This window comes from Saccopteryx leptura, chromosome 5 (genome assembly GCF_036850995.1).
Source record: "Saccopteryx leptura isolate mSacLep1 chromosome 5, mSacLep1_pri_phased_curated, whole genome shotgun sequence".
Classification (NCBI taxonomy): domain Eukaryota; kingdom Metazoa; phylum Chordata; class Mammalia; order Chiroptera; family Emballonuridae; genus Saccopteryx; species Saccopteryx leptura.
Genome location: NC_089507.1, coordinates 140337157 through 140362278, shown reverse-complemented (window position 1 = coordinate 140362278; position 25122 = coordinate 140337157). Strand labels below are relative to the sequence as shown.

At 53.6% G+C, this 25122-nt stretch overlaps 1 protein-coding gene across 3 annotated transcripts in view; it reads left to right on the top strand.

The window, feature by feature from the left end:
• The window catches only part of PRKAG2 (protein kinase AMP-activated non-catalytic subunit gamma 2), a 204782-nt gene that overhangs the window by 100673 nt on the left and 78987 nt on the right, over positions 1 to 25122 (top strand). For all 3 annotated transcript variants that reach the window (XM_066385398.1, XM_066385399.1, XM_066385397.1), the window contains one exon: positions 21693 to 21910. In XM_066385398.1, coding sequence (XP_066241495.1) covers positions 21693 to 21910 — 218 coding nt within the window. The remainder of the gene's footprint in view (positions 1 to 21692; positions 21911 to 25122) is intronic.

The following is a 25122-nucleotide window of genomic DNA, read 5'->3' as shown; positions in this document are numbered from 1 at the left end:
AAAGGCAACAGATAAAGATATCTTGGCCAAGAAGGGCCACTCGGAGGCCAGCCTTTGTCCCTGAGACTCCCATGTACAACATGTACCAGGAGAAAAGACAGTCCTGTGACTGTTGCTGTCACTTAGGATGGGACCGCAGAGCCTGGGCACTTCAGCCGAGAGACCGAAATGTGTTTCAATCTTAGCAGGCAGCTCTAGAAGGCCCTTAGGATGCTGACTGTTAGGACAAATAGGACTTGTTTCTTTCTGGGCCCTGGTGAAGCCAACTGTAGCTGACTCTCCCATCTCCTGCTCTCTGAAAGTCTTTGTTTCCCTTATCTCTGCCCACAGCTGCTCAGTTGGCCAGACACGGCCTCCTCCCTTGTCCCCTTATGTAAGAAAGGGGATCAGGAGCTGGCCTGACAGGGACACGTGGCTTGTAAGTCAGGCTTCCTGATGGGCTAAGTGTAAGAGCTATCGTGCCCCCTCCCTCCCAGTCTCTGCTGCACAGAGAGACACCACCCCATGGCGGCACAGAACGGACCAGCCGCAAAACAGTCCCGCATGTGTGTCCCTAACACCTTATCCCATACCCGCGCGTGCAGACATAGGCCCTCTACCGTCTTGCTACCCAAGGAGTGTCTGTCACAGTTCGCTGCGGCAAGAACCACACCTGACAGTCCCCAGGGCATGCTTGGTGTGACGGATGGATGTTGGCTGTGTGTTCAGTCTGCTGGGGTAATCTTGTTTGGGGTTTAGTGCCTGCTGACCGGCTTTCCTGGCAGGATTAACTTCTGATCCGTGTGTGTGTGTGTGTGTGTGTGTGTGTGCGCGCGTGTGTGTGTTTGTGTGTGTGTTAAGAAACGCAACAGTCCTTCGTATTCTTGGTGCTGCTCAAAAGGCAGTGGGCTTTTATTTTATCAACAGGAATGAAAGGGAAACCTGGCATCCTCAGCCAGCTCTGATACACAAGGGTTTCCAGAGCGGCTCGCTAACAGAACATCTCAGCATGTGTTTCAGATGCCGGTACCTCTGGTGGGGGGTGGGGAGGGGGTTCAGAGCCCCCGGGCATTTTACATGGGCATCAGAACATCGAGAAAGTCTCTGTACCTTGCTGATGGTCACAGCCGTGTTCAGCGTTCAGCTGGTCGATACAGTGCCACATCTTACAGCAGACAGTATTTGACGCAGCAGGGAAACCTCATTCAGCTCCGGCCTCTCTGTGTCTTGTGGCCAAAGCTGCCCAGGCTGGGACTATTGGGCACTAGATTTTGGGACATGCTCTGTCCGCTCGATCGGAAGTTGGGGGGTTGTTCACATTTAGATCCATCACTTCTCAGCATTACTCTGACTGTGCACCCCTGAACCATGCACTATTTCTCTATCTGTCTTTGCATCCCAGATGCAGAGGGATAAATCCTACCTTCCAGGAGGTACGTGGTTCCATCGATGAAACCTGTAAACCCAGCACCCTGCTGATGTCCACAAATCCTCCAACCTTAGGCCCCTCTCCTCTCCCTCTCCCCAGAAATGTTTGTGCTGAATGAATACGTCATGTCAAAGCAAGCAGCCACCCCAGAGAACACATACCTGTCTCTTGGTGAAGTTGCGTGTACAACGTCAGATGGCATCATCTGTAATAGCCCCAGTGTAGAAGCCACCCAGGTGGCATTGGCAGTAGAAATGACCACCATGCCATGGTAAAGGAGTCTTCTGCTTCACAGGGAGTAAAGGATGCAGCAAACACAATAAGAGAGTAGGAGAGCCCAATGCACAAGATACAAGGTATCACGATTGCCCATGCACAAGATACAAACTATCCCGGTTGCCCATGCACAAGATACAAACTATCACAGTTGCCCATGCACAGGATACAAACTACTATGATTGCCCGTGCACAAGATACAAGCTATCACAATTGCCCATGTACATGATACAAACTATCTGATTTCATTGATGTAACAGACAAAAAAAACAGGCAGAACTCACAGATAGTGTTAGAATCATGCTGGCGATTATCTTAGGTGGGCGTGCCTGCAGGGGCACCACAGAGGTGGCTCCTAGCAGAACAACGCTTATTCTTTGTCTGAGAGCTGCTTACAGGACGCCCTACTTGCACAAATCTGCACACTCACGGTGTGTGTGCACTTTTCTCCCATGAAACATTCTTACAAAACCGAGCAGCAAGATGAGGAGGAGGGAAGTGATCAGAACTCCTGGCATCAATAACACGAACAGGACCTCGAGGGAAGCAGACAGGATAGCGGGCCAGCGTGGAGAGCAGAATTGCTACCGTTTGGGTGGGAGACACTCGTGGGTGATGCATCAATTTATTGGCCCTTCAGTAGAGTACCTTGGAAAGATAGCCTGCAAAACCAGCCCAAGAAGTTCTACAAACAGATCTTCCTCGCTTGGGGCAGCTGCCCTCTCTTTGCAGAGCTCGCCAGGTGTTATGGTGGCAAGGGGCTGCCTGCCTCTTTTCCCTCTCTGCCTCTGGCTTCGCTGATGAGGAAGGCAAGGATTGTGAAAGGGGCATTAAAGAAAGATAAGCCTCGGTCAGCAACAGGCACTGTGAGAGCCTGGAAGGGAGGGCGGGTTGGGGGTGTCCCTCTGCCAGGCTTCCCTCTTCCCTGGGGCACGCTGGTGTATGCTGTGCTTGGCTAAAGGGAGGAAGGGTCCAGGGAGAGCTGAGTGACAAGGATGGGGAGGAATGCTCAGAAGCCAAAGTGTGCCGTTGACAGTTCAGGGTCCACTCTGGTTTGTCCTGGTTCTCAATCTGGGACCTGCAGGTCTGGCCTTGGGGGTGTGTCTGCAGTCCTAACCTTGGGCTGTTCCCAGGAGACCTCTGGGCTGTGGCCCTCCCTCCTTGCCAATACCCCCCTCCCCCGCCAGTCAACTCTGCTGCCCTAGGGGGCAGAGCTCCTCAAGCCTTCACATGATCATTCATGCATGCGGCTATCTTATTCAATAATTTGGAAATGTTAACTTGAGATTCTTGGGACTAGGAATGCCTCCTTGTACGGAATAAATTATTAACAGGGGAGTATTGAACTTCAAAGCTGCATTTGTCTATGCACAGTGCAGCGATGCTGTGCCCCTGGTGAGTTTCCTGGCAGATGAGGAAAGGAGACAGATAGAAGAAAAGTTAGATGGCAGATAGAAACCCTCCTGGCAAGACGGCTCACGCTGTGGGCTGGGTTGCTGGTCTCAAGTGTATCTGATCCTAGCTGTCTGCTGTCAGCAGGTGTGAGGACTCTGACTCAGATGTTAAGGCTACTTTCCTGTGTCGACGATGAGGGTGTCTCTCCCTTTGGAAGGCCAGAGACGAGGGATGTGGAGAATATGGGTAACAAGATCGGACTCACCCAACCAAAAACTGGCTTCTTCCGGAAGTCAGAGTAGATCTGTGCTTTTTTCTTAGAAAAACAGACCATAGAACAACCACTGTCCAGAGCTCTGTGCAGAGACGGCCATGTTCTGTGTCTGCTGAGCTACGTGGTAGTAGTAGCTAGCCACGTGTGGTGGCAATCAGGCACCAGAAAGATGGACAGAGCAGCTGCGTTGGCTCCTGGAGCAGCTATAACAAAGCACGGTGCACCGGGTGGCTCACCACAACACGTCTCTCCTGCCATTCTGGAGGCCAGACTTCTAAAATCAAGGTTGGCAGGAGGTTGATTCCTTCTGGAGACTCTGAGGCTGAACCGTTTCCACCCCTAAACACACAGTTTCTGGCAGTCTCTGGCGGTCTTGGGTTCGTAGATGCCCCACTCCCGTCTTGGCCTCCACTCTCACCTGCCGTGGTCCCATGTGCGTGTCTGTGTTCACATGTCCCTCTTCTTAGAGGGACACTGGTCATACTGTATTAAGCCCACCCTGATGACCTCATTTTTACTGGACGACCACTGTAAAGACTCTATTTCCAAATAAAGTCACGTTCACAGGGTTTTTTTTTTGGGGGGGGTAGGGTATTGGATTTCAACAGATCCTTTTTGGGGAGCACAGTTTAACCCATAACAGCAAATGAGGAACTAAAACTTTTCTTTTATCTTAAATGTAAATGGCCCGGTGGCTGGCGACTGGCTCCTGGCCGCACAGAAGCACCTGTGGAGGAAGAAGTGGGGTAGTGCAGCATTTCAGTTCAGGCCTGCCCCAGGCCCAGGGACTGTTCTGAGCAGGTATCTCCTGTTTGCTCCAGTGACATATCTTCCCTGGACTGCAGCCCCTGAGGACTGGGAGGCAAGGAAGGGACCCCACTGACCTCTTGACAGATGAGGGAGAGAGGGGGCTGGCGCGCTGATGGGAGAGTTTATGTGCATTTGTGTCTTAGTTGGCTCAGCAAGGGCTGCCTTTTAACTCTTTGTGGCCTCGTGTGCGTGGAACGCCGGGGCCCCCTGCATGACTGTCCTCGGATTCCCAGGCAGTTTACATGGTTGGTCCCAAAGTGGGCAGGACAAGTACGGAGGGTTGGCGGGGGCTGGGCACAAAGCCAGACTGTTCCTGCTTTGGGGGTGTGGGCATGGAGAGTGAGGGACCAAGGCATGGCCATGCAGGGAAGCCACCGTCAGGCTTCTGCTCATGCACAAAGCCAGGGTAGTCCCAGACTCCTGCAGAACCCCTAGCAGTTAGCCTTCCCAGTGGTTCCCACACCAGCTCGGTACCTGGGAACTGTTAGAAATGCAGAGTCCTGGGCTCCGTCCTCACTGATACATCCCCACTTCCAAGAGTGAGGCTATGTTCCCAGGTCCCAGCAGGCGATCTGATTCTCGCTCCTATTCTGAACGACCAGCCAACCTGGAGCTGGGGTCTCACTCTAACCTGCATGAGAGTCACTGAAGGGCAGGTGGAGATTCTGTGGGCCTCGGAGGGACCTGGGCATCTGTGCATCTCACAGCTCTGGGGGATGCCCTGGGGCTGGTTCTCTGCCCGTTCTTCTAGTTGCCGGGGTCTAAAAATCTAGCTCCCTGAGGGCTGGGCCTCTTCTCACTGTTCCCAGCACCCAGAACAGAGCCTCACAAATAAGATGCTTCATTCATTCAACGTAAAATGTTTGGGTGCCTCAGAGAGGCGTGCTGAACATCACACACATACCCCCATTCCCCTTGTGGGGGAAGGAGATATTTTGCAATGACTTATATTCAGTGACCCCTTTCCTACCTAAACACTGAGACAAAAGCCACCCTGCTCAGCCTGACCGGGCGGTGGCACAGTGGATAGAGTGTCAGACTGGGATGCAGAGGACCCAGGTTCGAGACTCCGAGGTCACCAGCTTGAGTGCAGGCTCATCTGGTTTGAGCAAAAGCTCACCAGCTTGGACCCAAGGTCACTGGCTTGAGCAAGGGGTCACTTGATCTGTTGAAGGCCCGCAGTCAAGGCACATATGAGAAAGCAATCAATGAACAACTAAGGTGTCACAATGAAAAACTAATAATTGATGCTTCTCATCTCTCTTCGTTCCTGTCTGTCCCTGTCTATCCCTCTCTCTGACTCTCTCTGTTTCTGTAAAGAAAAAAGAAAAAGCCACTCTGCTCAGAACTGCACTGCAAGGATTCCGTGGGACCATTAATCTTGGATGCGGCAGAACGTTGGCAGGCACAGCTCCCCTTCTCTGGGTGAGGCCGACTGTGTTTGCAGTTTCAGGGCACTGATTTGTGACAGCCTGTGGCAGCAGGCCCCTGTCCCCCTCCACCACCCTCTGGCTTCCCTGCACTTAGCACCACCAGCTTAGCTAAATCCTAATCATTCTCAAAGGCCAGCCTCTGCCAAGAACATCCCTCCCTCTGCCCTTGCCCATCGCCTCCAGCACTTGGCTCTCCTGCATCCCAACCTTCTCGTCTTACCCAGTTTTCATTTATTTATGAACACCTCTTCTTTTTTTCACAACAGGATTTCTGCATACTTAATCATATGCTTCCTTGCACTGTGACTTTATGGGCTGATGCATTTCTTTCTGTCTCCTCGGCCCACCCCATAGTCCCTGGTTCCAAGCACAGGATCCGTTTCTCCTGCCCTTTTTACACATCTCCCTCCAAACGCTTTGGTGTGTGGTGATACCTAGTCAATGCACGTTGTCCTGTGGATTGATTATTTCAAAGAAAAATTACTCTGGAAAGCCCCTTCTTGGCTGTTCCTTAATAAAAAATAAATAAGCGTCTCTCATGGGAAGGGAACCTCCTTTTACCTCTTCCTCCACGATAAAGGTTGAAGAGAGATGCTGTCTGTGTCAGCCCCATTGAATCAGGACTGCTGCCAGCACCCCACACACACACTCTGGGGCTGTAACCCCAGTGCCTCTTTCTCAGCAGGGGGCTGAGACCAGACCCTTGTTGGTATGGGGCCACCTATATCCTCACCTCGGGGAACATGGCAGCCTTCTTGGGGGATTGGGGACCCCTACCCAGGCCGTCATTAGAACTGGTCCTTTGGTGTCTCAGGTCTCATGCTGAATGCAGGTTAGTCTGCTCTCAGGGGGAAGCGAGGGGAGGAGTCTGCCCCAGTGGCCACAGGAGGAGGCCCACTCTGTTCTGACCACTCCAGGCCATGCGGTTCCCTACACACACACACACACACACACACACACATACGGTTCCACACACACACACACACACACACATGCGGTTCCACACACACACACACACACACACACACACTGGGTTACACACACACACACACACACACACACACACACACACACACACACACTGGGTTCCCCAGGCTGTTGCTGTCCTTTGAAGCTGTCCTCATGCCCTGAGCCCCACCCCACCACCACAGGCTGTACTGCCCCCAGCACCTGGACTATCTAGATCCCTCTGACCCAGACGTAATGGCCCACCTGCCTGGCTCCACTGCCCGTCTCTGCCCAAGACTCCCTGAGGGCAGAGCCCATGTTTATCTCACAGACAATCTGTAGCAGGTGAGGGGGGGGGGGTGGCTGGGCCTGCAGGTAGCCGCCAGGGCTTGACCAGAGCTGCCGGCCTGCTCCCAGGCTCCCGGGGCCTGGGTGTCTCTTGTCCCTCAGCCAGCTCGGGGATGAGGACGGGCTGGCTCCTGTTCCATCACTGTCCCTCCAGGCTGCCCCGTCCTGTCCTGCCCTCTGAGCTTGGCTCTCTCTCATCTGGTTTGAAAAGAGAGGAGAGGTCACACCCGCCCCATGCTCACCCACATCTTCAAACATTTTTGAAACTTGGATGATGACAGGGGAACAGGTTAGGGAGGGGACAGGGCTCTGGTCACCTTTTGTCGCTGAGGTCAGTGGTTTCCTTTTAGCCATCAGACATTTAGGCAAGGAAGAGAGGTCTTTGTTCTTGGTCAGAGCAGACGTGATGGCATTCAGAGCTGGGTGATGGCCAGCAGGACGCCCAGACGGTCACAGCCACACAGAGGCAGAGCTTTGTCCCCCTAAGCCCCCCTCCCCATTTTCCCACCTGCCCCAGGTCACCAGAGCCGACACTGTTAACATCTACAATAAGGTCCCATCAGGTCACGCTGCCCTAGAGCCCCGGCTGGGGGATCCTGTGCTCCCCCTAACACTGCAGGCTGCCACACGTGGCACTGAGATGGCCCCAGTGGGTTGAGGTTTTCCCTGAATGCCCCATTAGCTGTGACTGAGGCCATCAGAGCCACACCCTGAGTGGGGAAGACAGGGGAAGGGGAGGAGGAGGAGAAGGAGGAAGTCCCCAAAGAGCTGGGGCTGTGGGTACACAGAGTGGCATCTACTTTTCCGCCAGACGAACCTCAGACTGTTCTTGCTGTGCTGAACGTTTGGTAGGTGAGGGCCACCTGTCTCCACCCGTGCATAGGGGCCCCAAGCCATGCCACCCGTGGGCACAGTTTGTGGGTCTGCACGCAGGGCTGAGGGCTAGGCCAGCGCCCAGCCTTAGAGCTTCTGTTCCGCCCCCACAAGGAGATGTAGCCTGTGGCTTTGGGCATGGGGGCGCCCTGCACCCTGGTGGAGGCAGCCATGAGGGAGTTGTTCTGGTGCTCTGTTTCAGCGGTGGACTCAGAGGCTCAGAGGGTCAGTGAGCAGCGGGCCTGGGACTTGGCTCCCAAAGTCCTTGCAGCGCGAGTTGGGAGATGGCAGGCCATGCATCCTGCCAGTGTGCTCCCAGCCCTGGGCACAGTGTCCAGCTCTAGGCTGACCCTCAGGGAGCCCCCGGGCAGCTCGTGCTTGAACGAGTCCACGGAATGGCCTGTCCTGCTGACTCCTGCTGTGAGGGGCTGGTCCTCCCTAGGAGCCCCCTTGAGATCATTCACCACGGGGTGTTTGCCGCGCCCTCCCCAGGGAGTTGGTAGCTGTTTTCTCAGATGGCTTTTATGAGGAAGGTGGAGCCGAAGAGCTGGAGGAAGAGGGGGCCAGCTTGGTGACGCTGTGACCACGCCAGAAGGAGCTGGTGAGGCAGAGACACGGAGGAGCAGGTGACTGCTGGTTTAATTTACACAACACCAAGTCATCAGACTGTGCCCAGCTGCCGGCTCTATGCAGGGGGGGGGGGGACACCCCTGCTATCCTCCCTCCGCAGGTTATGTCACTGCAGGCAGCCTCACCAGGTGTCATGTAAATGTCACATTACCCTTGGCAGGGTTTCTCAGCTAGCACATCAGAAAATTGGCTCTAGGAAGGCAAGGAATGTAAAACTGGAATCCCTCCACTGTAGGCCTGGTGACCCATTCAGGGTCCTGTGACCAGGGCCCGGCATCCCACACAGGCCCAGAGCCTGGAAGAAGGGCCAAGCCGTAGCACAGGCTCAGAAGGATGGATTCTGGCCAAGGGGGACAGAGTAGGTGTCCCCAGAAGTCTATAGGAATGGTGTATGGACCGAACACCTGGCTCCTTGTTTTGGGCCCTTTGCATCCAGAGGGAGGGACTCGTGGAGGGACTGGGGGGCTGCAGGGAGGGGCTGTTGGAGGAGAAGCAGAGCCAGAGGAGAGCCAGGAGGGAATTTTAAAAGAAAGCTCTCTGTGGTCCATCTATACGATGGACTCTTACCCAGCCTTAAAGGAATAAATTCTAACACAAGCTACCACGTGAATGAAACTTACCCTGAGTGGAAACAACCAGTCTCCAAAGGACAAACACTGTGGGATTCTGCTGATGTGTGGTCTCCAGGGTGGCCAGAGTCATAGACACAGAATGCTAGGCGCCAGAGGGCAGGAGCTGCGGGACAGTTCATGTTTGCATACTCAATGCCACTGAATTGTGCACTGAAAATGGTTAAAATGATATATATATATATATATATATATATATATATATATTCTGTATATCTTATCACAATTGAAAAAAAAATCTTTTTTTAAAGAGAGACATCCTGACTAACCCCTTAGGTTATTCAGAAATTTTTACTAACTTGGTTTTTGGAGATTAATAAGTATTCATGTGTCCTGGTCAGTTGGCTCAGTGGTAGAGCATTAGCCTGGCTTGTGGATGTCCTGGGTTTGATTCCTGGCCAGGACACACAGGAGAAGCACCCATCTGCTTCTCTACCCCTCTCCCTCTTGCTTCTCTCTCTCTTTCTCTTCCCCTCCTGCAGCCATGGCTCAGTTAGAGTGAGTTGGCCCTCGGTGCTGAGGATGGCTCTATGGCCTCTGCCTCAGGTGCTAGAATGGCTCCGGTTGCAATGGAGCAAGGGCCCCAGATGGGCAGAGCATTGTCCCCTAGTGGGCTTGCCGGGTGGATCCCGGTAGGGCGCCTGCCAGAGTCTGTCTCTGCCTCCCCGCCTCTCACTAAAAAATAAATAAATAAATAAATAAATAAATAAATATTCACGTAGTCCACATACAGGTTTCTAAAACACTATATTTTGCCACAGTGTTTTAAAATGGAGAAGACTCTGCCCATGCGCAGTGGTATTGACCCCTCCACTGTTGGGTCTGGAGTGGCTTTGAGGACAAAGCCAGCAAAGGGGATCCCCCAGGGAGGAGGAGCCGAGAAAGGGGTGGGGAATTTTATCTTCCATCTTGCAGAACTAGGACAGTGGCCACTGGGCAAGGGCCTCACCCTTGGACCTTTGCTCTGGAACCTCTATGTGCTCCAATGAGAGCCCCACAATCTCCTGGTGGCCTGGGTTGGGCCCCTGCACTGCCCCTGGGCAGCTTTCCATAGCGGTGGCCTTCCTGTGTCCTCAGACCTACGCCAGGAGCTCGTGGAGAAGACATGACTCACCGACCTGTCCAAGGCCGTGGGCTGGGTGAGCCCGCCTGTGGGGGCCTCCCTGGACCGGTTTCTCCCTGCCCACTCTGCAGACCTTATTCCCTTCCTCCAGCCTGACACCTCTGAACTCCCTCCAGCCCCCTCCCTCCCTAGATCAGAGGAGAACGGTGTCTGAGCCTAGCCATAGGGTCCCTGGAGCCAAGGCCTCACTCCTTTTTCCTGCTCAGCAGCAGTGGCTCCATCCAGTCTCCTGTGATGACCTTTAGGCCAGGGGGCGGTGTTGCTGGTTGCTATTTTTAGTTGAGCAAGTCTTGGGCCCCAGAGCTGAGGAGTCGCAAGGCCTGGCCTCTCCATTCTCACAGCTCAAGGCTGGTTAGCTCAGGACCTGCAGACAACCCCACTCTCACCTTGATTGGTACAGGGTTCATATACAGTAAAAAAACAACTCAGTTTTAGCATCTGGTTCTGTGAGTTTTAACACACATATCCATCATGCCCCCCAAAATCCCCTGATGTCCTCTCATAGTCTCTCCTCACATCCTCAGCCCCCGGCAACCTGTAACTTTTCTGTCCCCTACTGTTTGGCTTTTCCTGGAACATCATAGAAATGGACTGCTCCTGTATACAGTAGATAGCCTTTCAGGTCTGGTTTCTTTCACTCAGCACGATGCCTCTGTGGACACATCGGTTTGCTTATGAATTCAGCCAGCCTGAGGACATTTGGGTCATTTCCAGTTTGGGGCAACTGCGAGGAAAGCCACGATCATCATTTGCATCAGGCTTTTTTTTTGCATGAGTTTCCCTTTCTCCTGCCTGTGGCACTGCTAGCCAACGATGGATAAGCTTCAGAAGAAGCCATTAAGCTCTTTTCCTCAAACCAGTTGCTCCACTCTGGGTTTCCATCCTCCACGTGGGAGAGTTTCTGCTGCTCCATGTCCATGTCAGCACTTGATACTGTCAGTTTTTCAAACTTTAGCCAGTCTAACGGGTGGGTGGGTAGGTCGTGGTGTCTCATTGTAGTATAAATGTGCAGTTCCCTCCTTACTGAAGGGTGGGTGGAGCTTTTTCCATTGTGCTTGTTGGAGGCAGACATGTGCTCTTTGTTCAAGTATTCACTTGATCTTTTGTGCGGTTACTTTGTTGCCTTCCTTGTTCTCCCATTACTGAGTTACGAGAGGTGTATGTGCCTTCTGGGTATGAGTCCTGTGTCACATGCATGTTTTTGCAAATACCGTACTTTCTCCTTGTCACTTGTCACTTTTTATTTTCTTGAACGGTATCTTTTGAAGACCTTCGGTTTTAAGGGTTGACAAAACCCAATTTTCCCATTCATTCTTTCATGGATGGTGCTCACTGGACACTTTGTGGAAAAGGGTATGTGCCTCCTCATAAGCATGGCAAATATTCCACCTGTGGGAGCAGGATGTGTCCGGCTACCGCTTGTGCTCAGTGGAGGAAACGGGATGGTCGTAAACAAGTCACTGTGGCATGCTGTAATTTTAGAGTCATTGGGACATGCCAGGCGCGTACAGCCCAGGAATAATTAGCTCTAGAGACCAGAGCAGGCTTCACGAAATGAACTTGGCCAGCGACAGACGCTGAAGGTACGGGATGGATCAGAGGTAGATGGGAAGAAACCTACTCACCCTATGCGGACAGCATTCTGATAGCACGTATCACACATGATTCTGCAAACCCAGGGAGGGAGACCAGAGAGAAAATTAAATTGCATGGAGGCAGAGGGTGCTAACTGGGTATCCCCAAGTCTGGGGATCCTGCCCGTACTTCCTGCCCGGTGATGGCCCCTCTGCGGTGTCACATGTGGGGGACATGTTATCCAGACCAACCTCAGTAGGTTGGCCAAGGTGAGGAGGGCACAGAGTCTTTCAGGTAACGAGAGCATGCCAAAAGAGAGGACAGAGTCATCAAAAAGATCGGTCAAACAGGTAAGGTATTTAGAAGGGGGTGGAAGGCTCTCCAAACCCTGAAATTATGCTGAGATGGGGCTGGCTTCTCCCTGCCCAAAAAACAAGCTCAGGCAGTGGCGGTTACTGTAGGTCAGACACTGGAAGGTAAGGGATTCTAAGCTCCCTAGAAAGATGGTTCTCTTCCTGGCTCCCTCCGCTGGAGCTGTTACTCCTCTCCCCAAAGCACAAGGACACGTGCAGGTGAGAGGTTGTCTTCTGTTATTACTCTTCGGGAAGTGAGTAAGGAGAACAGCCTCACAGAAACCAGTGCTGGGGCAAAGGCTGGGCTGAGACGTCTTCCCGGCCCCAGGCCCCCTGGTCTCGCCTTCACCCTCACCCAGTCCTGACTCCCGGGCACCTCACACCCAGAGGGCCTGGCGGGTGATGTCAGGTGATCTGTTGAGTCAACAGACCCACAGGAGAGCCCTGGTCTCCTGTGGCAGCCAGCACCCCTGGAAGGGAATGCCCGGGACTGGCTGCCAGCCACCACCTGGCCCACAGGGACCCAGCAGGAAGGCAAGTGCTGGGTGTGAGTGGGTATCACATTGACCCACAAGCCATCTCCCCTGCTCTGCCTCCTCCTCCTCCTCCTCCTCCTGCTTCCAAAGTAGAGGTTTGGAAACTGTGCTCCCGGGTTCCACATGCCATGGTACCTACACACTAAAGGACCCAGGATACCTTGGGGAGGGGACAGTGGCTCACAACCCTTCTTAGGGGTGTGGGGGGATGCTATCATCCAGGTTCTCAGGGATTCAGGTAGCCTGAATAGTAGAAAGTACAGAAAGAACTCAAGGTACGATTTCAGATTTTAGAAGGAGCATTTTGGGAACTTTGGTGCGCCGGTCCCTGGTCCGGCGTGCTCACCACCTTCTCTTGATTTGGCCAACACGTCCATTTCTTCTGGATCTCAGGCTCTGTATTCCTCTATCCTGGGTCCCTCGGTGTGGATACAGCGAATGGTAGCAGCCGACACAGTGGGATCCTGGCCACCCTGTGGCAATCAGAACAATGGAAAAGGTTAGAGACCCCTTTCGGAACTCACATTCTTGAAACTTGGCTTTTTGGGGAGTGGAGAACTGCCCTGAGGTTATTTCAGGAAAAGAGAGTCATTTGTGTGTCCACGCTTCTTAGTGGTTCGGTTTTACCAGATATTCCAAAGGGTCCTGGGCCCAAACGTTGAAGGACTGTCCTTCCCTAGTTTCTGGGGAATTTTCCAGTAGCTAGAATAATAAGCAGGTGATGGACACCTAGGAATTCCAGATGAGGCAGGAGACAGAGCCTCGTCCCAGGCACTAAGAGGGGAGGCCAGTGCCGAGGTCCCCAGTCTCGACCATCCCCCCACCCCGTCCCATGTCTGCAGGGTTAATTCCACATGTCCCCTGAAACCAGACCTGTGATTGTATCACAGCAATACCTGTGTGCACTGGACAGGCTGGCTTTGCAGGAACAATTTGCATGAACAATGCTGTGTTATAAACAGGCATCTCGGAGAGATCAAGGTTAGAAAGACTTGTTTGAACTTGCATAGAAGTCTAGTCCTGGCTTGAAGAGTATTATCTGAGCAGGGCAAGCCACTGTTGGGGGGAGGAGGAGGTAGAGTAGAGGGGTAGATCACCTGCCCAGAAATACTCTGGGCCTCCCCTGTGGGCAGCTCAAGAAAGCCCTCCCCTGCCCACTGGGCACCTTGGCACCAGCTTGCAAGTAGGAAACTCTATGCCCTCCTTGTGAATTAGCGTGCTCCCTGTGTCCTCACAGGAAATGACGGTCACCTCACCGACCCAGGAGGGAGCCTATAGTCACTTCGGCTCCTCCTCCGCCTTCCCCAAATCCGGCATGCCTGAGTCATGGCCTCTTTGCCACCCCCATCACCCTGTTCCTCCTGAGGCCAGCCAGCAGGATGTGCCTGCCCAGGGCAAGGGGCCGGGGGCGGGCCACGAGGGCCCGTGTGCGGTGGTTAGGGTCGCAGGGGTAGCTCCAGGGTCCCACCCTCCCACCTGTGACTCCAGACACCTGCTGCCCTGTGGTTGTGCGCTCTCAGCCACATTCATGGTTGTGAATTTGGGTCTGAGATCCCCTCCTGGCACAGAGACATCGCCCTGCGGAGGGGGGGGGCTAACTACCCAAGTCATCACTGGGCCAGGCCCATCTCTGTGGTACCAGACAACGCACCTGTTGTTTTCATGGTTCCGCAAGAAGTGTCATCGCCCAAGGGAACGGGCCGAGCAATTTCCCTTTCACTGGAGAATCCTTAGCACAGTCGTTTTCCAGAAACAGTTTTATATGGGAAACAGATTGTTCTACAGTCTCTTTCTCTCTTACAAAAGCAACAGGGAGCTTTTTCTCTCCTCTCTTCTCCAAGGATTGCTACTGAGCTGCAATATCCAAAGGCTCGGTTGCTTTTATCTATGGTCCTAGTGAGGATCTGGGGTCACCCTGGGGGCCATGAAGCTGAGCCCAGGGCCCCAGATGATCATGAAGGGGGCACAGCTCTCCCAAATGCCAGGGGAGAGTGAGCCTCTGCCTAATTCCCATTCCCTCCCCCTGCCCCCCATGATTTTGGATACTTCTCCAGCATGTTTTGAATAGTTTCAATTCTAAAAGATCATCAGGCAGCCTGACCCAGTGGTGGCGCACTGCATAGAGCGTCGGACTGGGATACAGAGGACCCAGGTTTGAATCCCTGAGGTCACCAGCTTGAGCACAGGGTCGCTGGCTTGAGCATGGGATCATAGACACGATCCCATGGTCGCTGGCTTGAGCCCAAATGTTGCTGGTTTGAGCAAGGGGTCACTCGCTCTCTGCTGGAGCCCTCTGGTCAAGGCACATATGAGAAAGCAATCAATGAACGACTAAGATGCCTCAACGAAGAATTGATGCTTCTCATCTCTCTCCCTTCTGTCTCTGTCTCTGTCTCTCTCTCTCTCTGTCTTTGTTACAAAAAAAAAAAGGACTATCAAGCAGATCGTGTATAAGAGTCCATAAGCCAAACTTGTAGCCCAGAAATCTTACTCCAAGTTCATAACGTGAATTGAGAGTAGCACGCTCAGGGATGGCCCCCCACCAATGCCACTGGGGGGGAGGGATGTTTACCGCCATCTAGGCCAGTCCTGAGGCAGGAGTTAAGGAGTCAAGAGCCTGCACCCCGGAGAGTAAGGGGGCCCAGGTGGGGTAGGGGGACAGGGATGCTGGGACCGTGTCTCTCAGGAGATAGCAGTCCTGGCACATTCAGAGCAAAGTCTCGAAGCAGCCAGCTAAAAAGGGGCCAGGGCCCAGGGAAAGCTGGCTGCAGGCGGCATGAGCCCCGGGGTCCAGGAACCGGGCTTCAGGCAGTGAAGTGCAGCGGTTACTTAGGCACAGGGGAGCTGGGATAGGCAGGGTAAGAATCAAAGCAGAGTGGATTGCTCCTTGAGAAAGAACACCCTCTGCAAAACAGAGTGTGGTGGGCAGGTTCGGCCTCGCAACCCCTCCCCTCCCCCCCGCATCCGTGGGGATGCCCTCCCACCGTGTGTCTCTTGTATCGCCCAGGGCTTTTTGTCCCCTCCCATGTCCCTCTCTGAGGCACGGCTCCTCAGCAGCAGGGTCCCCTGCTGCTCCCTAACTGTGTTTCAATGTGACCCACCCCACCTGCGCCACCAACCCCTCTGAGCCTTGTCGCTACCCCTCCCAAGTTAGGAATGGCGCAAGCTCCTTGTACCTATTACTAGTGGTGGTTTGAAAAATTGCAGATAAGCCCTGGCCGGTTGGCTCAGCAGTACAGCATCGGCCCAGTATATGGAAGTCCGGGGTTCGATTCCCAGCCAGGGCACACAGGAGAAGCACCCATCTGCTATCTCTCTGTCTCTCTCTTCCCCTCCCGCAGCCAAGGCTCCATTGGAGCAAAGTTGGCCCGGGCGCTGAGGACGGCTCCATGGCCTCCACCTCAGGCACTAGAATGACTCCAGTTGCAATGGAGCAACACCCCAGATGTGCAAAACATCGCCCCCTGGTGGGCATGCTGGGTGGATCCTTGTGGGGCGCATGCGGGCATCTATCTGACTGCCTCCCCACTTCAAACTTTGGAAAAATAAATAAATAAATAGATAGATAGATAAAAAAAAAAAAAAAAACTGCAGTGAAGCAAATGCCTTATCTGGTGCCAACTGACAATGGGCTTTTCTCGCCCCATGCCTCTTAGAACAGCCATCTTGCAAGGGCATTTTGAAATTGGAAACAAGGTGAAAATGTCCTTCTCTCTCTTGTTATTTCAGGTCACATACATGAAGAAGGCTGGTGCTGCCCAAGTGGAGGTTGGGGGGCTTGTGGGGAGAGGAGGAATGCATACATGTATATATATATATGTATGTATGTGTGTACATGTGTGTGTGCCAGATGGCCTTCTGGTCTACCTGGTTCATTTTTTACTGAGACTCAGGGTTGGCTTGCTTGAGGCCATGGCTGCTCGTGGTGAGACTGCTGGCCACTGCTCACGTTCCTCCAGGGGCTCCCTCTTCTCTTTTCTCCCCCCAGCCCCCGCCACCCACTTCTCTCCAGACACAGCTCATGCCAGCACAGCCTGGCCCTGTGAGGTCAGGAGCTCCTGGCTCCCTGGGATCTGGGGCCACTTGCCTGTTGTCTTGTGTGGTTGCCAGGAGCTGGCTCTGTCCCCTCAGTGAGCCCATTCACTGGTCCTGGCTGCTGGCTACAAAGAATTCAAGGCATTGGTCCTCTCAGAGGTGACGGCCTTCCTGGACACGGTCCTTAAGAGGCAAAAGAGGGGGAAAAGCCTTCTCAGGAGGACACAGTGGGATACCTGTCCATCCTTCCGGGCCCAGCGGCCAGCCCCCTATTGGGGGCAGACCTGTTTCCTTTTCCCTGAAGGCCTGGGATTTTCTCTCATGCCTAGGGGGTTTCCCACCCTGGACGGCAGGGCTCTGCCCTTCTCTGAGCACCTCCCGCCTGGCGTTGCCCGGGACTTTCCATGCTTATTGTTGTGTGGTATGGTCAATTTGGGTTTGGGGTTTACGTTTTGTCCCGTTTTCCCCAACCAGACTCTCTCATTCAATTGTCATACTCCCCGCTCAATGCCTGTGCTTGCTGATCAGATACAGGGTTTTCCTGAGAGATTGGACCTACGATTGAGGAATAAATTGACCTCCTTAAAAGCAGTGGAGAATTGTGTTTGCATTGCCTTAATTTGCTCTATGTGAATTATGATACCGATATATTTTTTAAGTCTAGCAATATCATTCTCATCTGCCCCATTTCCCTTTCATAAGAACACTCCCGGCCCTGGCCGGTTGGCTCAGCGGTAGAGCGTCGGCCTAGCGTGCGGAGGACCTGGGTTCGATTCCTGGCCAGGGCACACAGGAGAAGCGCCCATTTGCTTCTCCACCCCTCCGCCACGCTTTCCTCTCTGTCTCTCTCTTCCCCTCCTGCAGCCGAGGCTCCATTGGAGCAAAGATGGCCCGGGCGCTGGGGATGGCTCTGTGGCCTCTGCCCCAGGCGCTAGAGTGGCTCTGGTCGCAATATGGCGACACCCAGGATGGGCAGAGCATCGCCCCCTGGTGGGCAGAGCGTCGCCCCCCTGGTGGGCGTGCCGGGTGGATCCCGGTCGGGCGCATGCGGGAGTCTGTCTGACTGTCTCTCCCCGTTTCCAGCTTCAGAAAAATGAAAAGAAAAAAAAAATAAAAAAAAAAAAAGAACACTCCCTTCCCTACCCCGCCGCGCGCGCGCGCACGCGCGCACACACACACACACTGGTGTAAAAAAAAAGTCTAAATGTGGATAAAAGTCTCCTCTCTGTTGACTGCGTCTTTGTCTTTCTGGCTAACACAGGAGAGAAACACCCCCTGGAGGAAGCCCACCCTCTCCTCCCTGCACCCACCCTCCACCCAGAGTGTGATCTGAAGTCCCTGCGTGCTTTCTCTCAGCAATACAGTATCCCAGTTTAATCCCAGCCAAAGAATTCAGCATGTGACATCGGGACACTCAAGTTCAGGTGTGACGTTGGCCTTTCACTCCCAAAAGGGCCAGGGATGAGTCATGTCTCCAGCCACCAGTGTCCCCACCTGGAAAGCGGATGTCAACCTACCCCCCCAACCTCATCTTGCAGGGTGGCTTTGCGGAGCAAATGGAGCAAGAGTGTCTGAGAACCCTTTGCAAACAGTGAGGCATTCTAAAAAAAAAAAGCCTGACCAGTCAGTGGAGAAGTGGATAGAGCATCGGACTGGGACCCGGAGGACCCAGGTTCAAAACCCCAAGGTTGCCAGCTTGAATGCAGGCTCATCTGGTTTGAGCAAGGCTCACCAGCTTGAACCCAAGGTCACTGGCTCTGCTGTAGCCCCCTGGTCAAGGCACATATGAGAAAGCAATCAATGAACAACTAAGGTGCTAAAACAAAGAACTGATGCTTCTCATCTCTCTCCTTTTCTGTCTGTCTGCCCCCATCTGTCCCTCTCCCTGTCTCTCTCTGTCTCTGTCACACACACAAAAAAGATGGTATTGCAAGATGCTACGCTACCCCTCTGAGAGCCATTTCAGGGATAGGGGGGAGGGGGTGTGTTTTTGGTTCTGAGAAGGCTCTGCCCTTGTACCCTAAACAGCACACACTCCTAATTCAGGTGTCATTTCCCTTGTCCCCTCCCCCACAGTTTTCCCTTTCCCTCCATGGGCCACAGAATCACCTGCTCTGGGAAGGGAGCAGAGGGGAGGCAGGGAGGCCCCATGGAATAATGGAAGCATCTTCTAAACTTGGAAAAAATTTCAGAGAGAGGAGGAGCTCTTTGGAGAGCAGTGGGAAATCATTTCATTCCACTGGATACAGATTGTTCCCATCCCCCACCCCCAACGAAAAGCCCATTTGATCTCCTCAGCATCCTGAGCAGTCCGGCAGGGTGCTGTCTGGGACCACGTGTCTTGGGCACCCTGCTTCTCTCTTGCCCTTCGTCATTGGGATTGGGTTGGGATCGTGTCAGCACCCTATGTGGACAACCTGCACAGGCTGGTGGGCCGCAGGACAGTGGAAGCTATGGTCTGTGCTGTCAAGAGCCCTCTTAGGTGACCAGCTGCTGAGTCCTAGTCTCCTTTCATTACTGACACTTGAGAAGTGGACATCCTGTCCCCAGAGAATAAGCCAGGGGTTCCACCCGCTATGAATGTCCCTTTACATGGTGGCGGCTGGGCTTGGTCCTCCACAGAACGCTGTAAGTGGAAGACCACCTGTCGTCGAAATGGGGAGGCAGCACTTCTTCTGTAGGTGACAGCCAGCCCCTGAAGACCAGGCCCTGCCCTTGGAGCACTCCTCAGTCTGGTCTGGAGATGGACCTCTGCAGAGACAGTGGGTCGGCTGCTGGGAGGCCAGAGGCGCTTAGATAAACCATGTTAGCCAGTGTCTTGCTTAAAAGCAGAACCATGACTGAAAGAAGGCAATTTTCTGGATGGGTAACACAGTCCCACCATACAAAAGTTGAGAAATAGAAAAGGGCGCATGATGGACGTCTTCCCCGCCGGCTGGTCCTGGATCTGCTGGCAGCGTTTGCCTCTCCTCCCAGAGACACCACTCGGCACAGACAGGCAGGCAGAATATAGATACGTGCCTATATCTATTCTCCTTCCCTGTTTTGGAAACTATACTATGTATCATTCCTACAGATGGCCCTGTGGTTTGCTTTCTTTCTCACCCACTGGGCGATGGGCGTGTTGCGTTGGATACAGAGTCCTGGGCGTCAGTATGGACGCACCACCACCACTGTGTGTTTAACCTCTTCCTGTGGTCAAGCACCACTGCCTCCTCTGATCTCTGCTTTTTAAAGCGCCATGGTAATAATGAATGACCCTCCTCCATGCCCACCTCCCCACCCTCACCATTTAGCGATGGCACAAACATGTCTGTGGAACAAGTTCCCAGAAGCAGTGGAATTGGAATTGCAGTGAGGAATGTGAGCATGTGCAATTGTGATAGCTCTCGCCAGAGGTACTTACAGACTTTCTCCAGGGCCTCTGAGAATTCCTGTGTGGGCATGGGCATAGGCGAGGGGTAAGTCAGAAAGTGAGGTCACGGGCAAGGTGGAGGGGCTGGTTTAGAGCTTGCCCTCAGTTAGGACAGATGTGGGTGCTTTACTGTACCAGACATCACTGGGGACAGGACCCTCATTACATGAAGAACTGAGGCCCCCAGACAGGCTCTGCCAAGGGGCTCTCGCACCTGGTAGGGTGCGGTTGCCTCTAAACGGCCCCCACCCCATCCTGCTCTGGTCTGCTCCTCCCTGGACCAGAAAGCCGAGCAGCCTCCCCACCCCCCACCCGTCCAGGAAAGCCTCTGTGTCCAGTGGCCAGAGCAAGAGCTGGGAGAATGAACCATAAAATCTGCTCAATGGTGACGCTGGGAACTGGCCACTGGGGCTTCACTGTGAGGAGCCAGGCTGGTGCCCTGCTGAGGGCTGAGGGCTGTCTCACTGGGAGAATCACTGGTGGGCATGCCCCCTACCTGGGGCCTGAGGCCTGGAAGGTGTCCAGGCTCCACAAACAAACAGCATGGGAGTCCCCCCCCCACCCAGTCCCCTCTTCCCCGCACAGCACTGTGACGGGCTGGAGCCACCCCCTCCGAGCTTGGCTGGCCACCTCATTCCTGGCCCTTCTGTGGGCATCTCTGAGAAGCGTTGGTGCTGCCATGCACGGGGAGCCGGAAGGGCTGGGGCTCGTGCCAGGTGCCTGCTCTGTCGTCCTGCCTGCCTGACGCCACCGCCCCCCCCCTCGCTGTGTCCCCCTGAGGAGCTCCTAAGCCTCAGTGTCTTCCTGCTCCCCTCCCCCTCCCACCCCACCCCGCCTAGCCCCACCTCAAAGCAGACCTTGCTGCTCCAGACCTTTGGGGAAAAACTAATGTTCTCAAAGCGTTTGGGCCTTTGGAGTTGGAGGCCTTTCATATCTGAAGTTCGGAGACCTGCAAAAAGACAGCGTAGATGGAGCATTCTCTGTCCTGCTGACCTGTCCATCTCAGTCGTCACTTTTCAAGGCCACTTCCCAGTCCCACCCCTTCCCTGAAGTCCCCCCCCCCCCCAGCACACACCTTCCCAGTGAAGTCTCACCACTGCCAACTCACAGGAGCAATATTCACGTTGTCCATGTAGACGATAACAGCTTGCCTCGTCTGGTCCTTAGCATCTGCTGCCCTGTGGTATCTGCAGCATTACCCTTTGCCCCCGTGGAAGGCATTATGGGCTTTCCTGTGTCTTGTCACTAGGATACCATGAGCCCCGCTCCATGGGCTCTCGGCACCATGCTTTGTAGGGGAGGACGGGATGGAACAGTATTTGAACGGAAGGAAACAGCATCTGATGTGTATGGGTGTGGGGGGGACTCTCACCCAAACAATGTCTGAACTGTTGGAGCGCCCCCCTCCCCTTGGCCAACGCGCACAGCAAGGGGACCCCGTCCATCTCTGGACACAGCTCACTCTTGGGGATTAGAAATCGGCTTATAAAAGCTCTTCCCAGTATTTAGAAACTTCATCCTGTGCTTCTTGCCCTGTGAGCTTTCAGCCCTGGGAGGTGGGGGACCTTGCCCTGCCTTCCCGCCTCTCAGCAGGTCAGACGCCTGACAGCCCTGTGTGGTTCCCTTCTCAGCCTCGGGCCTCTCCTCCTCGCCATCAACGCCCACCCAGGTGACCAAGCAGCACTCGTTCCCTCTGGAATCCTATAAGCAGGAGCCTGAGCGACTGGAAAACCGCCTCCATGCCTCCTCGTCCCCTCTGGACACAGGCCAGAGGTTCTACCCGGCCTCCTTCCAGACTTCAGCCCGGCTTCTGGCTGCATCCCCGACTCACTACGCTCCCTCCAGAACCGTAAGTCTGGGCCTGAGCCTGGCCCTGGCCCTGGGGGCCGGGCGGGGGGGGGGCAGAGTCTGAGTGTGCTCAGCCGCAGCTAAGGCTTGTGTGCTCCATAAAGCACGTGTGGTGTCTTTTGTCACAGCTCCATAAGGCAAGCTGTTATCGTCTACATGGATAAGGGGGGGCCCAGGAGGCAGGTGGAAATGCCCTAAAACATGGTCGCATCTGGGACGACCAGAACTAGTGTTTTGTTTTCACTCCGCTTCATTTTATTTATTTCTTTTTTCTTTTTTCTTTTTTTTTTGCATTTTTCCAAAGCTGGAAACGGGGAGGCAGTCAGACAGACTCCCGCATGCGCCCGACCGGGATCCACCCGGCATGCCCACCAGGGGGCGATGCTCTGCCCCTCTGGGGCATCACTCTGTTGCATCCAGAGCCATTCTAGCACCTGAGGCAGGGGCCACAGAGCCATCCTCAGTGCCCGAGCCATCTTTGCTCTAATGGAGCCTCGGCTGCAGGAGGGGAAGAGAGAGAGAGGAAGGAGAAGGGAAGGGGGTGGAGAAGCAGATGGGTGCTTCTCCTGTATGCCCTGGCCAAGAATCGAACCCGGGACTCCTGCACGCCAGGCCGACGCTCTACCACTGAGCCAACCGGCCAGAGCCTCCGCTTCATTTTAAAACAGCAGTCATCGCATGTCTTGTCTGAGTGCCTCTTGAGTGGGAGACTAAAGTAACAAGTCCCAGGAAAAGCAGAAGAAAAGCTTTTTTAAAAAAATAGGCATGTCAGGCTCTGGCTGGTTGACTCAGCGGTAAAGCATCGGCCCAGTGTGTAGGTATCCCAGGTTCGATTCCCAGTCAGGGCACACAGGAGAAGCAACCATCTGTTTATCCACCTCTCCCACTCCCTTTCTCTCTCTTTCTCTCTCTCTCCCTCCCTCCTTCCCACAGCCATGGCTCATTCATGCAAGTTGGCCCCGGATGCTGAGGATGGCTCAATAGTCTCTCCTCAGGCACTAAAGCAGCTCAGTTGCCAAGCAACAGAGCAATGGCTCCAGATGGGCAGAGCATCAACCCCTAGGGGCCTTGTCAGGTAGATCCTGGTCAGGGTTTATGTGGGAGTCTATCTCTCTGTCTCCCCTCCTCTCACTTAAAAAAATAAAATAGGCATGTGAGTCTAGAGTTTTCAGGTTTCAAGTTTGACATGGTTTGAGTCAGGAAGCGTTCTAGAGAAGGTGAGGCTTTCCAGACAGGGTAGGGGTGCAGCAGCTGTCTCTGCTCCTTCCTGCAAAGGAAGATTCCTGGGAATTCAGGGAAGGAGCCCTCTACCATGCCACATGGTGGGCCCTGCATGGGCAGATGCATGGACTCCATCCCTGATCACCTGCCTGGTCCATGTTCCCTACCGCAGACATGCAGTATTAGATCTCTGCCTCAGTATTAGGTCTCTGCCCCGAACAGACCTGAGAACCGTAACACCAAGATCAGTCCATTCAGATGTAACTCTTTTATTCCATTGTTTCCATTTCCTGGGTCTGGGAAAACAAAGTGGCACACACTGGGGGCTTTGTAACAACAGGAAGCTACTGTTTCCCAGCCCTGGAGCCTGGAGTTCTGAAACCAAGGTATTGGCAGTACCAAGCTCCCTACAAGGCCTCTGGAGGAAGTACCCTTCCCTTGTCTCTTGCAGCTTCTGGTGGGCTCAGGCTTTCCTGGGTTTGGGGGCAGCTTCACTCCCGTCCCTGCCTCCCTCCTCGCACAGCTGTCTTCCCTCTGTATCTGTTGTGTCCACATCTTCCTCTTCTATAAGGACACCAGTTGTCTTGGATGAGGGCCCAGCCTAATCCAGTGTGACTTCCTCTTCACTGGTGACATCTGCAAAGATTTTATTTCCAAATACAGGCACATTCACAGGTATCAGACGTTAAGGTGGCAGCGTCGCTTTTGGTGGGGGGCAGGGGACACCACAGTCCAGACAAAACAGTTATTATCTTTGGGAAGGAAGACAGTGTGTCTGTCACAATGCAGAGACCCTACAGTGACTGTTCTCCTTGTCCACTTAATGGCTGTTTTATTAGCTGTATGCTTTCCAGGGTGCTGGTTTTTTTTAAGTGCTGAGGAACAAAATACAAGCTATTGTTTCTGCCTTCGAGGACTGGCAATCTTCGTGGGGACAGAATGACACTAGATGAAAGTTAAGTAAATGCAGAAAGTGGGTTGAGTGGGGACAAGCAGCGAAACCAAGTTGCCGTGGGAGGGAAGCTGTGCCGTGCAGTCCACTCAGAGCAGGGAGGGCTTCCCGGCAGTGGCACCCACTGAGCGAGCCTGAGCCACTGGTAGGGTTTAAACCAGTGGACAGGCAGAGAGCCTTGCAGAAATAAAACTGAGCCATGACTTGGGGTGGGAATGAGTGTGCGTAGGATGGAGAAGGATGCCGTGGCGTGGGAGCAGTGGGTGGGCAGGGGCCTGCTTGGGGGTCAGTGAGGCAACCTAACGGGCAGAGATAGGCTTTAAAATACCCGTCAGCCTGAAAAGTGGTCGACGTCATTTACCTCAGCCTTTCGGAATAAAAAGACACTTTCCATAAGCATTGACCACCACGGAGGTCACTTTTATAAAACTTGTTCCCATGAATTTTATTCTAATTGGAAAAGGGGGTGAGGGTAATTGACTGGCCTTTCGCAGACAGTCTCATTTTATCGTTTATTTACTCAGCAAATACTCTTTTTTTAAAGATTTTATTCATTTTAGAGAGGAGAAAGAGAGAGAGAGAGAAAGGGGGGAGGAGCAGGAAGCATCAACTCCCGTTTGTGCCTTGACCAGGCAAGCCCAGGGTTTTGAACAGCGACCTCAGCATTCCAGGTCAACACTTTATCCACTGCGCCACCACAGGTCAGGCAAAGCAAATACTTATTAAGCAATGAATGAGCCAGCAACGGTGCTAGGAAAAGATGATGAGGGCAAATGTGAGTCAGTCTCAGAGGCAGGGACAATGTGCTAGTCACTTGATCTACAACATGTTGTCCCTGGAAGTGTTTTTAATATATAGCTAATAACCAATTGAATGAAGGAAGGATCCATTGTCCATTTGGGAGGTGCAGACAGGGAAGTGGAGACAACAGTGTATATATAATAGAAGCCAGATAGTTATTACAGGAGAAGACAGCCCAGTCCAGCCTCAGAGAGTGGAGGAGCCCACTCCAGGGGAAGGACGCCGCAATGTTGTTCAGT